The following is a 14374-nucleotide window of genomic DNA, read 5'->3' as shown; positions in this document are numbered from 1 at the left end:
TTCTGATTCAAATTTGTTACAAACATGTATAATAAAATCAATCGTTTCGTGAAATATATCATGTGTCAAATAAAAAATGTCGTCGTCTTTACATCTGTCACACACTACTACCGTATTTATGCCGGTGTTTATAATTCCCCTAACGTCAACAATGATCGGTCCAATGAGCGACTCCTAAACTTGTTAGTCCCGCCTATAGGTCGCTGGGCGGAGCATCACACGAGTCGCTTTCGTCGTCGATTGGTGGTTGCGCTCTGACCCTATGGCGTCTCAGCCAATCAGTGGAATCAGTCGATCGTGTGAGTGAGGATTTTGATGCGCAGGTTGGACGATGTCGCGTCCAGTTTGAATGGAAAGTCTAGCGCTTATTCTAATGTGTGTATTCTCACTGTACGCATAAACCTGTAAATATGGACATCCTCAAATCTCTGGGACACCCGGAAGAAATATATAACCTGTTTAAATACAAAATAGGAGGGTTTCGTTCTGTTATGCCAAAGCTGGATTATGTAAGTAAATTCATTTTGAATCGCTTTTGAAAACTTTTGCTTATGTCTTCCATGCATATATAGGCTATATCATAATGCATGCCAGGTTTTATAATTCATCATAAAATGACTCAATACAGAAAAGACTCAAAAGGTTACACCGAGTTATCTTTCTCAGCAACAACGCTTTCATTTAGCCCTTCAGCTCCTGTATGCATGTGTTTACAGTAGTACAGTGTTCTAGCATCTTAACATAATAACACATTATTTATGATTTTTTTTCAAAATGGCGTATATGAGCTACTAGTGTCAGCATCCACTGGATTGGATGTAATCCTGGATTGAAGTGGATTTGTTCCTTTACCTTATATGTAGAGGGTAGTAGGTTAGTTTTAACAGACAGGAGACCCATGGATTTGGCTTATATAATAAGCTTCGACGGCTGGAAGGGTCAGTCAGGGGTACATATCATTCTGCGCATGTTTAACAGCTAATCCCAATCCACACTGATAATGACACTTATTAGATAGATAGATAGATAGATGTACCACTAGATGTCGCCATAAATTAATACTCATGCAGAATGTAAAGCTAAATTTGACTGGTTCGACTTTGTAGGACGCCGCAAGAGCCGACAGGCGGATGACGTCAAAGTACCGCGAGAATGATTCGAGAAAAATCATACGAAGTCTATTTTGGTCTCGCTCTCGCGCTACTTTGACGTCATCTACCTGTCGGTTCTTGCGGCGCCGCTTAAAGTCGAACAAGCTTTTAGTGTTGTTTATTTGGCAAATAAAAAACACATTTACCATGTCAGTGGCGTGTAGATTAATAATAAATCAACTTTTAAATGTATCATTTAGCAATTTATGATGTGCATGACGCTTGAAATAAAAAAAACTTTAACATTTTGCACAACTATCAATGGCCTACTAGTTTTATAAAGTTTTAATTCAAACGTTTGATTGATAGTGCATACTTACCAACTTTCTTAGTAGTCGCTTAGAAAAAAAAACAGGCGTGTGTTTTTATAATAACAACGGGGCGGGGAATTAAAAGCCCAACCAATAAAATGGCGTTAATTCTGCGCACGCATCAAGTTACTGCGTGTGCTTAAATAAATGGTGCGTTTGTGCCCAAAAAGGCCTCGCAGTGCCCATGCGCTCCACTTCCCCAAACGTAATGACTTCTTAAGGAGTCTCAACGTTTTAAACTGCGCACTGCTGGACTGTCATCGCGCAAACTTGTACATTTGCATGTGCACATGGCTGGGGTGTGTGGCAAAAGCGCAGTGTCGTTCTCCGTCCTCAAACGCTCGTTCTCGCTGCGGGGCTCCCCGCGCTCGGTGCTCAACGGCGGAGGGCGACGGAGCGCGCAGGAAGGGCGGCTGGTGTCATGTCCGCCTCACCCGCTCAAAACTCACCGACACCCCGCGTATTTGTGCTTTTCCTGCCAGGACTCCATGAGCGAAACCCTGCGGACCTGTTACCTGTATCTGAACCAAACGAGTCGGAGCTTCGCGGCTGTGATCCAGGCGCTGGATGGAGAGTTGCGGTAAGAGAGGCGTGACCTCGTATTGTAAACAACTGTCTGATTACTGTACAACAATGCAACTGAACAAGCTACAGTTGTCATGCATTTAGTGTTCATTTATTACAATGTGCAATGGTTGTTTTGTATTTTATGACCCTAAAGCTGTTTTGCAAATTCCTGTGCTTGCTTGCTTGCTTTTGCAATGTTTTGTTTTGCAACCTTGAAGCTTGAAGAACCAGATCCAATAAATGACATTTGAAACGAATCTGTGGTTACAAAGTTACTTAAATAATATATTTTTAAGGTTAATTTATTTAAAATACTATACTTGAACCAAGACTAGGGATTTAAACATGAAGAGACTTTATGAGGTCCAAAACTGAGATAAAAATTATATTTCTTTAAAAAGTGCATCTCTGTGGTTATTAAATTTTGGATTTCTTGCTGATAGACATGCGGTGTGCATATTTTATCTGGTTCTGCGAGCCCTGGATACAGTGGAAGATGACATGACGATCCCATTGGAGAAGAAAGTTCCTCTTCTGCATGACTTCCATAAGTTCTTATACCAACCAGACTGGTGCTTCACAGAGAGCAATGAGAAGGACCGACGGGTTTTGGAGGATTTCCCCACGGTCAGTCTGTTTATGGTCAACTATTCAGATGATTCAAATAAACTGAATTGCGATTCAGATTCATTCATGAAGTAAACTTTGAATTTATTTTTAAGGGGACATCATATGAAAATCAGATTTTCCATGTTTAAGTGCTATAATTGGGTCCCCAGTGCGTCTATCAACCCAGAAAATGTGATAAAAATCAACCTAGTGATTTAGTTTTGGTTAACCATTCTCTGCAATCATGTGAAAAAATAGCTAATTGAAATTTGGCTCCCCTTGTGATGTCAGTAGGGGATAATACCACCCCTTAATCTGCACTATCCAACCACGGCACTGCCATTTAGTGCAGAGATCAGCTCATTTGCATTTTAGAGGACACACCCAAAAGCGGCACATGTTTGCTCACACCTACAAAGTGGCAATTTTAACATGTTATAATAAATTATCTGTGTGATGATTTGGGCTACAATTTCACATATGTACTTTGGGGACGCCAACGATTTATTTGACATCTTAAAATGGTTTTATGAAATGTCCCCTTTAAAGAACACCTAAATAGCAAAACCCTAATTTTGCACAAGCGAACATCACCCATGTTTTCCCCAGGGTGTTAATAAGTAGATTTAACTTTATTCAGATTTCGGTGGAGTTCAGAAATTTGGGTCTGCAGTATCGGGACGTGATCTCGGATATTTGTCACCGGATGGGTGTTGGAATGGCAGAATTCTTGGAGAAGAAAGTTGGTTCCATGAAAGAGTGGGACAAGGTAAACTTGCAATTTGTTTGACATGTTGGTTTGATCTGTGGCTGGAAATGCTTGGATGGATGGTATGAATCAAACTAAGATGTGCAGAAGTAGCTGTATTTTATTTTTAATGCATTTTTGACGTTCTGTATATAACAGTTAATGGTTATAATATTGTGAATGTCTGTTTAGTATTGAGTGAGTTTATAAATCCTTTTACCATGAATGAGTGACTCTTTAAATCTGTCTTTCTGTAGTATTGTCATTACGTGGCGGGTCTGGTCGGGATCGGGCTGTCTCGACTCTTCTCAGCGTCTCAGCTTGAGGATCCTGAGGTGGGTCGTGACACAGAACTGGCCAATTCGATGGGTTTGTTTCTTCAGAAAACAAATATCATTAGAGACTATCTGGAGGACCAGCAGGATGGTCGGGCCTTTTGGCCTCAGGAGGTACAACTTTATACAAACACACAAACAATTATTTTTTTTATAAGTTTCGCTAAATGCAAAATTAAACGGCATTGCATTCAACTCCTGTACTGCAGTGTTGTATTTTAACATTTAAAATTATTTTGACTTTAAGCTGTTTTAAACATATTTCTCAGCGTAGACCAAACTGAAATGTTTGGTTAGTCTGTTTAATTGTTTACATACTTCTACCACTATCAATTTTTATTCATACTAATATAACCATATTCATGCACTGGACATTATGAGCACATCTGTGTCCTTTTACAACATTTAACACCGGCTCATTCCATTAAATTGAAAATAACCATTATGTCTTGCCGTCATCAGAGTCTCCATGTTTTGGTTGCATATGTAAAGGATTGTTAACTGTGTCTCAGGCCTGGAGTCAGTTCGCGTCCCGTCTAGAGGATTTCGCCCAACCTCACAACCTAAGCTCCGCCCTTTCCTGTCTCAACCTGCTGGTGACAGACGCTCTCCGCCACGTCCCTGATGTCATCGTGTACCTGTCCCGCCTTCGTAACCAGAGTGTCTTTAACTTCTGTGCCATCCCTCAGGTATGATGGAAGATCTCTGACCTGATCCACACGCCCTGTTTTCGAATAAAATACTGTCATTTTGTCCTAAACTAGGGGTGCACAGATAAATGCCGATATACACTAATAATACGTGGCCGATAATTATATTGAATCGCACGGCCGATATTATTCACAGCTATTTCATGCACTACGGCTTTTGGATGTAGCGGCATCTCACAGCAAGCATCATCTGCCGATATATCGGTGCACCCATATCCTAAATCTTTAACCATATTTTCTCCCAAATTTGAAATTTGTCACCCTTATGCCATGCCATGACTTCCTTTCCTCAGTTGAACACGAAATATTTTAGATTAAAATGTGCTGTCATGTAATTTATGGGGCTCAACATGTCAAAGCTCAAAAAAGCAGATGCATAATTATCTGTTAGTGGATTAATGTACGTCTTCCATTGCATATCAGTGGCAATATAGAGATGTAATCATCTTCAATGCTTTCATCTTAGTGCCTGTTTTTGTTTTGATGCTTTGCTGTCGGTTCAGACATTACAAGCTAAAAGTAAATCTTTAAAGTTTAAAATCATGTTTGCAGGAATTTGGCATATTTGTCCAGTGTTGTCATTAAACGGTTTAATTAGGACTACTTAAGAGTTCGGCTGTAATATTGTATACAGATTAATTGATTTATTTTAAAGCATATTTTGGAATCTTTTTCCAGTATTGCAAACCCCCTGGACACTGAAAAATCACCAAGAAGTACCATGACTATTTCAGACACAAACTATGTTCAACCCCTGGTAAATGATTGTTTTCTTCCTTCTACCAGGTGATGGCGATAGCGACTCTGTCTGCGTGCTACAACAACCCTAATGTGTTTCAGGGTGTGGTGAAAATCCGAAAGGGTCAGGCCGTTACTCTCATGATGCAAGCCACAAACATGGGTGCCGTTCAGAGTATCATCGCACAGTACAGTCAGGAGGTGTGTGCCTGTATACATGCTTGTGTGCATTCATTTTGTATGTATCAGCTAAACATTGAACCGCAGTAATGCATGTGTCACACACACTACAGAGAGACAAAAAAATGACAGTCATGAGTGCACGAAACCTTAACTTAAATGCACTTACTATAAAATGTAGCGTGACAGATGGACCAAGTTAATAATCTTTTCCCCCAGTAATCCTTATCCTGCATGATCTTCCTACAGATCCTACAGAAAGTTTCCATAATTGATCCGTCTCGGGAGAAGACGCTGCAAATCCTGAGCGTCATCAGAGAGAAGAGTCTTTCTCCGGCAGCGCTTTCCTCGAGGGCGCATCACCTCTCACCCATCTATGTCTCTGCGGCCATGTTGTTGGCCGCTCTCAGCTGGCAATACCTCAATGCCACAGCAGGGCAACCACCAGGGGGCACAGACATGCCAGGTCATTGACACTTCATCTGACACACTGTATGGACATAAAGAGCGACACAGTAATAATGCAGTAATGCAGTCCGTCAGTCACACGAAGGATTTAAAACCTCATTAAAACATATAACTTATAGTCAAAAGAAAACAAATTGTGGATAAAGAAAAGTATTTCTGGTATTTGTGTTGGTGAGGATGTTTTGTTTTGCTGGCAAATCATCCTTAACTTCAGGGATGAATGCTGGAAGAAAAATGAAAACATGGAATATTTCTTATTCCGGTATTGTAGTCTTTCATGTGAACAGGGATTTTTACTCTGTGGTCGCAACATTAAAGTGTTCAGGATTATACAATGTTTGATTGTTGGTAATCGACATATGAAAGTACTCGGGCATCTCATGTTCATTTAGTCGCCCAAAACACATCCGAATCAAAAGATTGAAGAGATATTTTTCAGGACATGTAGTATTTTTATTGTTACATTCATCACAGTACTAAAGTGTGTCCTGAAGTTTTACTATTTGATTTTAGGGTGATATGGGCGTGTTTGACTTTTAAAAAAGACTTATATTGTATGTTTTCATAACATATATGTGATTATCCCAAAGTCTGTCAAACTCAGAATCAAATATTTAATGGTTTAAGTGGCTGCTTGGAGAGATCGTAGAAGATCAAGTGACCTTAATATTTAGCTTTTATATAGAAAAGCTCGTGAGATCTTTGTATATATGATTTATTCAGCTTTGCTATGTAATGTGGGAGTCTAATTTGTAAATAAATACATTCAGAAATAATAAATATATTTACAAATATTATAAGACTGACAGTATGTTTATCCATGTTTTAGCAAGTTGCTGTGTAGTCATTAATTTATTTTTAGTAAATCACATTGATATGATGCATACAAAGGCAAGTTAAGTTGTCTTTGGCATTTCATAAGAACCTCAAAGCAAGCAATTATTTATTAAGTCCCCTGACCAAAGCAATTCTTTAACATTAGTAACAAAATCTTTAACAGTATGGCAACAACTATTATTCATTCAAAATTAGAGAGTATGTTTTATAGGCAAGAGGTTCGTCAGGTTCTTTATTTAGTCTAGCCATTTGCATGTGACCACTTTTAAAGGGGTCATACTATGAGATTTTTTTAAAGATGCAAAATAAATCTTTGGTGTCCCCAGAGTGTGTATGTGAAATTTAAGCTCAAAATACTCCACAGATAATTAATTATATCATGTTAAAATTGCTAATTTGTAGGCCTAAGCAAAAGTGTGCTGTTTTTGGGTGTGTCATTTAAAATGCAAATGAGCGGATAAAATGCAAAGACTGATCACAAAGATTGTGATTTGTTGTATTGAAACTCAATTGTGCTGTCAATTATTTTTCTCTCTCTCTTTCTCTCTGCACTAAATGGCAGTGATGTGCAGGGCTTTGAACCAGATTTCCTAATTTGTTCGTTCTGAACAGAAACAGTATTTGAACGTTTCTGGTTTTCGGTTCAACCCTAAAATTGATGTTCCTGAACCGATTAGAAACAACAAAATAAAGTTCCCGAACCGATTAATAATGTTTCATGTCAGCTGTGGGACATACAAATAAATAGGTTGATCATTAGGACATTAAACTTAAATTATTAGTCTACAAAATTTAAAAAAAGGCTACATAACTGTAATTCTGACATGCCTACATTTGTTTTAGCATTATACATGAATTTAGAGAAGGACATTTTCTGCGATGTCATTTATTGGCAAACAACTTAAACCAATGTTTTTATTAGAAAAAGAATACTGTTGTTCACTTGCTTTTTGAAACGCGTCTCTCCATGTATGCACTTTTGAGTGCACTTAAACACGCGGACACACACAGACGGATGACGAATTCCAAATGGCGCTTTGGGAAGAAGATGCAGCATAAACAGTCGCTCCTCATAACGTGAAAATTACGTTGTTTTTCAGTGCCTTATTCGCCAAATGTATTTTAATAGACTACAGTTTGAGACACAGTAGCGCAACTCTCTCTTATGTTTATACATCAAGAGTTCTGATCTTTAAAGGGCATAGGGATAATCACATTTGATTGGAGCTGGACCAAACACATTCAGCCACATGTGCGTCTGTGCGTACAGAAAATTGCTCACTTTAGCACCTTTTTGTGGTTAAATTGTTTAAAATCACTTAAGTGTTAACATTTGCAAGACTTTAAAACACGTGCAAATGATCAACTTTCACCGAATTTAAATTTGCATGTTTATTTGCGAATCGCATGCGAGACGAACTGTGGGTCGTGATGTGTATGTATCATGGATTAACTGTGATCCGTTACACCACTAATTAGTATAAAAAACAAACATCTTGAGATACTTTGTAGCCTAGCTAGTTACTGGTGGCAAGATTCTCATTTCTCCGATGAGTCAACAACAACCGGAAGTGAACTTCACCGAGTCATATTGGACAGAAATCTTGTCAAAGAATGAATAAAATAACAGTATTAACCGGTTACCATTATTTTAAATAAATGATTCTGTTCCGGAACATATATTTTTTGAAAGTTTCTGGTTTCGTTTCTGTTTCTTGCAAATCATCAAAAGTTTCTTGTTTTTTGTTTTCGTTCTGTGAACCGGTTCAAAGCCTTGGTGCTGTGGTTGGTTAGTGCAGATTAAGGGGGCAGTATTATTTTAATTCGCCTTGTTACCTACCTCACAAAACAGGCGAAATCTGAACGACCTATGCTTGCAGAAAATGGCTTACCCAAACCAAACAAAGTAACTGAGTTGATCTTTATCACATTTTCTAGGTTGATAGAAGCACTGGGGACCTAATTATAGCACTTAAACATAAAAAACGTCAGATTTTCACACTATGACCCCTTTAAAATACATTTAAAGCAGTATAATGACATTTTTTGTAGAATTTGGCATGCCTGAATTTAAAAGAGACATCTACCCGCAGAGTAAATTGATACAAATTGTCTTAGTTTACAGGAAACCTTGTTTTTATATCCTTATATAAGGAATCAAAAGATGTCTTGTGTTTTATAAATGCAGACATAAACAGTTTCTTTAAGTTTTAGTATATTTTGACCTTTGCTTGTCTGCTGACAGCTGTAACAGCGCACCTGACTCTCTGTCATATGATCATTTACTGTATGAGAGACAATTTAACTCCGTGTCATTGTATGAATCTGCAGTTTGACAAAGACTGACAGTCTCTTCTCAGGTAAATGTTTTATTTTAAATTTTTTTGCTGCGTAACGGAAGATAAAAAAATCATTAAGAACCAAGTGTTAAAAATTAAGAAATATTTGATGTAATGTATAATGATTTAATTAAAGTTTAAACTGAATATTTTTGTTGACATTTATGAACGTTTTACTGCTTTTAGCTGAACTTCATAACTTTCTGTTTGAAGAAATTGATAATGTTTATAAACTTTTATCAACTAATTCAGAAATTAAACATTTTAGCACTCATTTCATGACATCAATATACTTTAAAAATACAAGGGATGAACCCAACCATTAGATTAAATCTACACAGTAAAAATTTGCTGTAGTTATGCAGCAGTTTGCCAGTAACTTACTGTAGATTTATATATGTCTAATTTATTGGCAACAGTTTGTTCAAAGAAAAATTAATATTAAACATTAATAAACAAGCCTTTGTCTTTACAGAATAAAATTATTAAAAAACTGCCTCGGCAAAGCATTCAGAAATCCTCATCAACCTTTTTCATTTTTTTTTCAACTTACTTTTTATAGTTTTTTCCTGTAAAGATAAAGACTTGTTAATGTTTAATGTTCATTTATCTTTGAACTGTTGGCAGTAATACACAGTAAATACACAGTAAATCTACAGTAAGTTAACACTGTACCTCAAACAACCCATCATGAAATTAAGAACTTAATTTAACTTTTTGCCTTCACATCAAATTTGTCCTTTTATCTTGAATCATACAAAAATGACATATCTGAGAAGAAAATCTTCGATGTCCACAGAATTTATTTTTCTTCTCAGGATGGGTGGTTTAAATTTGCTGTGTTTATTCTGCGTGCTGTCCGTCACTTTGGCCCGCCCACAACCCTCCTCATGGGCGAATGACATGATCAATATCATCAATTCTGCCAAGACAACATGGATGGTAAGAGATGTGATGAAGTCCAGCACAAAAGATGAAGATTATAACTGCAGTTTGTGTGTCATTGTCGCACCTGTCACCTCTCTTTTTTTCTTTCTCACTTCTTCTTTTTTATTCCTCACTTGCTTTCATTTTCTCTCTTCATATAGGCTGATGAGAATTTTCAGGATGTGAAGTACAGTTATCTGAAGTCTCTCTGTGGAACCGTCCTGAAAGGCCCTCGACTGACAAATACGTTAGTAATAATCCTACAAAGGACATTCGTTGGAAATATAATAATATATAAATAAAATATGACCACATAAGCATCTCTAAAATGAGCATTTGCTTGCTTACCTGTCTGTATTAGGATCAAACACGCTACCAACATTAAATTGCCTGACACGTTTGACCCCCGAACAACGTGGTCTTACTGTGAAACCCTGAGTCAGATTCGGGACCAGGGTAACTGTGGGTCATGCTGGGTAAGACACATCATTGTGCATGAATCATTGTCACCCCAAAGCATCAAACTCCTAACCGTCATCATCGTTTTGACTGCAGGCCTTTGGTGCGGTTGAAGCCATTTCTGATCGGATCTGCATCCACAGCCAAGGAAAAGTGTCAGTGGAGATCTCAGCAGAAGATCTGCTGTCCTGCTGTGATGAATGTGGCTTTGGGTGCGTGAGACTCCTCACAATAACCTCTGAGAAATGACACTGAGCCTTCACATTTGTTATTATCTGATGTTTTTATGAGACAGGTGTAATGGAGGTTTTTTGGCTGAAGCGTGGGATTACTGGACTACATCAGGTTTGGTGACCGGAGGTCTTTATGACTCAAATGTTGGTGAGTTTGGGTCAGAACATTGATTAGAGAATTGTACACCTTATCTGGATCGTTTGTACCTTTTACACTGAACCTATAATAAATGAGTTAAAGACTGAATAAGGACAGCAGTGTAAATTTCTCTTTGTGATTCTCTAGGTTGCAGACCGTACACCATTGCACCCTGTGAACATCATGTCAACGGCACTCGACCCCCCTGTTCAGGTGAACAAGACACTCCGAAATGCACTGCTCAGTGTATATCTCAGTACAGTGTGTCGTACAAAAAAGACAAACACTTTGGTAAGCATACATTTGCCTATTCACCTAATAGCTTGTTAATAATAAAATAATGCTGTTTTCTGTACTTATTTTAACTGTTGTGTACTTGCTGTCAGAGAATGTCATTTCATGTTAAAAATATAATTTTCTGCTGTAAATGATATAATTTGTCAAATCTTAACTTTCCAGCAGTTACTTTAAAATCAGTTTAATAAGAAAAAATAGTCAAATTCAGTTTAGCCAGCATTTTTTCCAGTGGTAATTGAGTGAAAATAGGAAGTTAATCCCACTGAAAATGGTTTAAAGGATTATTTCACTTTCATAAAAAAATCCTCATATTTACTCACCCCCATGTCATCCAAGATGTTTATGTCTTTCTTTGTTCAGTCAAAAACAAATTTAAACACAACAACAATAAAACAGGTATAGTTTTTAACCACAACTTCTCGTCTTGCACTAGCTTTGTGATGCACCAACGCAACCTTACGTATTATGTAATCATGTCGAATGATCACGCAAGGGCTGTCACGATTAATCGTGCAAATGTGCGTTTTCTCAATTAAAGGTGCAGTGTGTACATTTTAGCGGCATCTAGTGGTGAGTTGGGAATTGCAACCAACAGCTCAGTCCACTGCTCACTCCTCGCTTTGAAACGCATAGAGAAGCTACGTCATTGTCAGAGACAACTTAGTAAAAAAGTTTGTCTGTTAAAGGCCGAGTCCACGATGTTTGAAAGCCAATGTTGATATTTGAAATCAACTAAACAAACACGCCCCTACCCCAATAGAATCTGGACTTTCTGTTGATAGACCCGCCCCACACATACGCAACCCGGCAAGGATGTCGGTTAGTAGACACCCTGCTTACTGCTGATTGGCTATAAGTGTGTTTTGGTAGTCGGCCCGTCTCCTTTTCCAAACCCTAACCCTAACCAACCCTGAAAATATAGTTTTGTATATTATTTTGCATTTCTGTCAAGAGAGCCTACTAAAAATTACACACTGCACCTTTAATAAATTTTAATGAATTACGGTGAAATCCCGGCACATCCCAAAGCCAGGGGGCGCTCTCGAGCACAAACTCCCCTTGTGCCACAGAAGAAGCAGCATTACAAATGTTATTCCAGGAAATGTCTTTAGAAATTTTTATATAGCGGCTCTTCAAATTGTTTCATGTATTTTCATGATAATAAAAAATATTTTGAATGATTTTGCTTTGTTTGTTGCTTTTTTAAATGCATGTTATAAAGGACTCATAATGATTTTAGATTGATAAGGACTTCTTACTGATCACAGAGCTGTAGTACACGCACAAGCTGTGCATGAAACACAGAATCAATTCAAAATCGATTCTAAATCGATTTCAGAAGCATTTTTAATGCCGTAGTAAACTAGCCTAGGTCACGCATGACGTATGCGAAAAGTGCAAGACGAGAAGTTGTGGTTTAAAAGTAAAAAAAAAAATTGGGGGGGGGGGAATGAGGATGGTTTGGCTAGATAAGACCCTTATGTCTCGGTTGGGATTGTTTAGAGCCCTTTGAAGCTGCATTGAAACTAAAGTCCACTATATGGAGAATAATCCTGAAATGTTTAATTTCTTTTCGACTGAAGAAAGAAAGACATGAACGTCTTGGATGACATGGGGGAAAGTAAATTATTGAGATTTTTTTATGAAAGTGGAATAATTCTTTAATGTATATGTAGGTCAATATGTGTGATGTTTACTTTACATCGAATCAATGTTTTTAACGTCTGTTGATTTGCATATTTGATCTGTTTCGACATCACACTGGGTTGTATTGAACCCAAACGTTTCTTTACCTCCAAATCTTCTTACTCTCTGTTCCCCACTACAGGCCTCAAAGCATACAACGTTCCCTCTGACCAGCAACAGATTATGACTGAATTATTCACCAATGGTCCTGTAGAGGCGGGTTTTACTGTCTATGAGGATTTTTTGCTTTACAAGACAGGTTACTATATTAAATAAATCAATGCTCCCATATCTAATTCATTTATTGGGGTTGCACACAAGTTCTTCCTGCATTATTATTACTCAGGGGTGTACCAGCATGTGACGGGGTCGGCTCTGGGAGGTCATGCTGTGAAGATCCTGGGCTGGGGTACTGAGAATGGAACCCCTTACTGGCTGGTTGCAAACTCCTGGAACAGTGACTGGGGTGACAAGGGTAAGAATTAAGATGGCTGAAAAGAAAACTTGGATCACCAAAAAATATAAGCTATAAAGAAAAATCCATTAAACACAGTCATGTTGGTAATGAGGCCATTCTTTCTTTTCTTTTATAGGATATTTTAAGATCTTAAGAGGAAAAGATGAATGTGGAATTGAGAGTGAAATGGTTGCAGGGCTGCCAAAGCTGTAACGGACAGACCAACTTCTGCTATTATGAATCACACAACAGTTTTTAAATGCATCAGAATCAACTGTGATAAACACATGGATTTTTATTCAGGGCTCCCAATATCATGAAATTTTTTTTTACATATATAATTTTTTTAATTGGCGTTGTCATGATATTTAAATTTCAAAATCTCATAAAAATGTTTTAGTTATGTACTGAAATATTTCTTATGCCTCACATTTCTTTATCCAGAAGTCTTAAATTATTGAAACAAAATCAAATCAATAGCTGTGGAAACCCCTTAATGATTATATTTTTTTATTTCAGTACACAGGAGGATTTATTAAATCCTATAAATTAAAGTAAATACATTTGTATCTTATTTCATAAAATTATATTCACCAATTGATTTTATGAATTTTTAAGAGAAATATGCCATTATAAATACAAAATTAAACCGTTTTGAATGTCCAACCTATATTTTATGTTTTATTCCTGAATGGGAAAAATCACTGATATAAAACAATAGTATTGATTTATATGAAAAACTATGTCTTATTAAACAAATTTGATCAAACTGATATTTGCCCATACACTTAAAAACAGAAAGATATTTTAAAGCAGCTATAATTTATTATATTTACTCTGTAAAACATTTCTGTATAAATTACAGTATTACTGGGTATTACTGGCAACTAGCTGCCAGTAACTTACTGTAGATTTTACATTTATGTTATTTACTGGCAACAGTTTGTTCAAAGTTAAAGAAGCATGTAACATTTTCAGTCTTTATCTTCTACAGTAAGTTACTGGCAACCAGCTGCATAATTACAGCTAATTTTTTTACAGTGATGAGTTTTTATTTGCCATCATTTATGGCCAGTGAATATGTGTTAAAAAAATAACACAAAAGTGAAAGTTCAGGAATCAACTCCTGCATTCATCAAAATATTTAGTGGACCAAATAAAAATTGTCATTTAAGAAAAAATA

The 14374-nt window shown here is 37.1% G+C and overlaps 2 protein-coding genes across 3 annotated transcripts; both read left to right on the top strand.

The window, feature by feature from the left end:
* The first annotated feature begins 299 nt into the window (after nucleotides 1–299).
* fdft1 (farnesyl-diphosphate farnesyltransferase 1) lies at nucleotides 300–6611 on the top strand. Of its 2 annotated transcripts, XM_055185755.2 has the most exons (8): nucleotides 300–509; nucleotides 1945–2042; nucleotides 2473–2656; nucleotides 3279–3407; nucleotides 3644–3835; nucleotides 4234–4410; nucleotides 5218–5370; nucleotides 5599–6611. In XM_055185755.2, exons 1-8 carry the CDS (start codon nucleotides 411–413, stop codon nucleotides 5821–5823), a joined length of 1257 nt encoding a protein of 418 aa, XP_055041730.2. In that variant the 5' UTR covers nucleotides 300–410; the 3' UTR covers nucleotides 5824–6611. The 2 variants fall into 2 exon arrangements, with proteins under 2 accessions (XP_055041730.2, XP_055041729.1); XM_055185754.2 differs by lacking the exon at nucleotides 300–509 and having other exon boundaries at nucleotides 1587–2042.
* A 2274-nt stretch (nucleotides 6612–8885) lies between these two features.
* ctsbb (cathepsin Bb) lies at nucleotides 8886–13857 on the top strand. Its single transcript, XM_055185757.2, has 10 exons — nucleotides 8886–9014; nucleotides 9812–9935; nucleotides 10082–10167; nucleotides 10282–10396; nucleotides 10476–10591; nucleotides 10675–10760; nucleotides 10899–11042; nucleotides 12877–12993; nucleotides 13081–13209; nucleotides 13328–13857. Exons 2-10 carry the CDS (start codon nucleotides 9813–9815, stop codon nucleotides 13402–13404), a joined length of 993 nt encoding a protein of 330 aa, XP_055041732.2. The 5' UTR covers nucleotides 8886–9014; nucleotide 9812; the 3' UTR covers nucleotides 13405–13857.
* Nucleotides 13858–14374: the final 517 nt, after the last annotated feature.

This window comes from Misgurnus anguillicaudatus, chromosome 18, assembly GCF_027580225.2.
Source record: "Misgurnus anguillicaudatus chromosome 18, ASM2758022v2, whole genome shotgun sequence".
Lineage (NCBI taxonomy): Eukaryota > Metazoa > Chordata > Actinopteri > Cypriniformes > Cobitidae > Misgurnus > Misgurnus anguillicaudatus.
Note: the sequence above shows the minus strand (reverse complement) of the source record. Positions and strands in the feature narration are given on the sequence as shown.

What these genes read in the sequence shown, in the direction of transcription:
- fdft1 (XM_055185754.2), top strand. Translation starts at nt 1,753, where the DNA reads ATGGCTGGGGTGTGTGGCAAAAGCGCAGTGTCGTTCTCCGTCCTCAAA. An exon ending in GGGCCTTTTGGCCTCAGGAG is followed by an intron (nt 3,836 to 4,233) that starts GTACAACTTTAT and finishes ACTGTGTCTCAG; the next exon opens with GCCTGGAGTCAGTTCGCGTC. An exon ending in ACTTCTGTGCCATCCCTCAG is followed by an intron (nt 4,411 to 5,217) that starts GTATGATGGAAG and finishes TCCTTCTACCAG; the next exon opens with GTGATGGCGATAGCGACTCT.
- ctsbb (XM_055185757.2), top strand. Translation starts at nt 9,813, where the DNA reads ATGGGTGGTTTAAATTTGCTGTGTTTATTCTGCGTGCTGTCCGTCACT. An exon ending in GTAACTGTGGGTCATGCTGG is followed by an intron (nt 10,397 to 10,475) that starts GTAAGACACATC and finishes TTTTGACTGCAG; the next exon opens with GCCTTTGGTGCGGTTGAAGC. An exon ending in CAAAAAAGACAAACACTTTG is followed by an intron (nt 11,043 to 12,876) that starts GTAAGCATACAT and finishes TCCCCACTACAG; the next exon opens with GCCTCAAAGCATACAACGTT.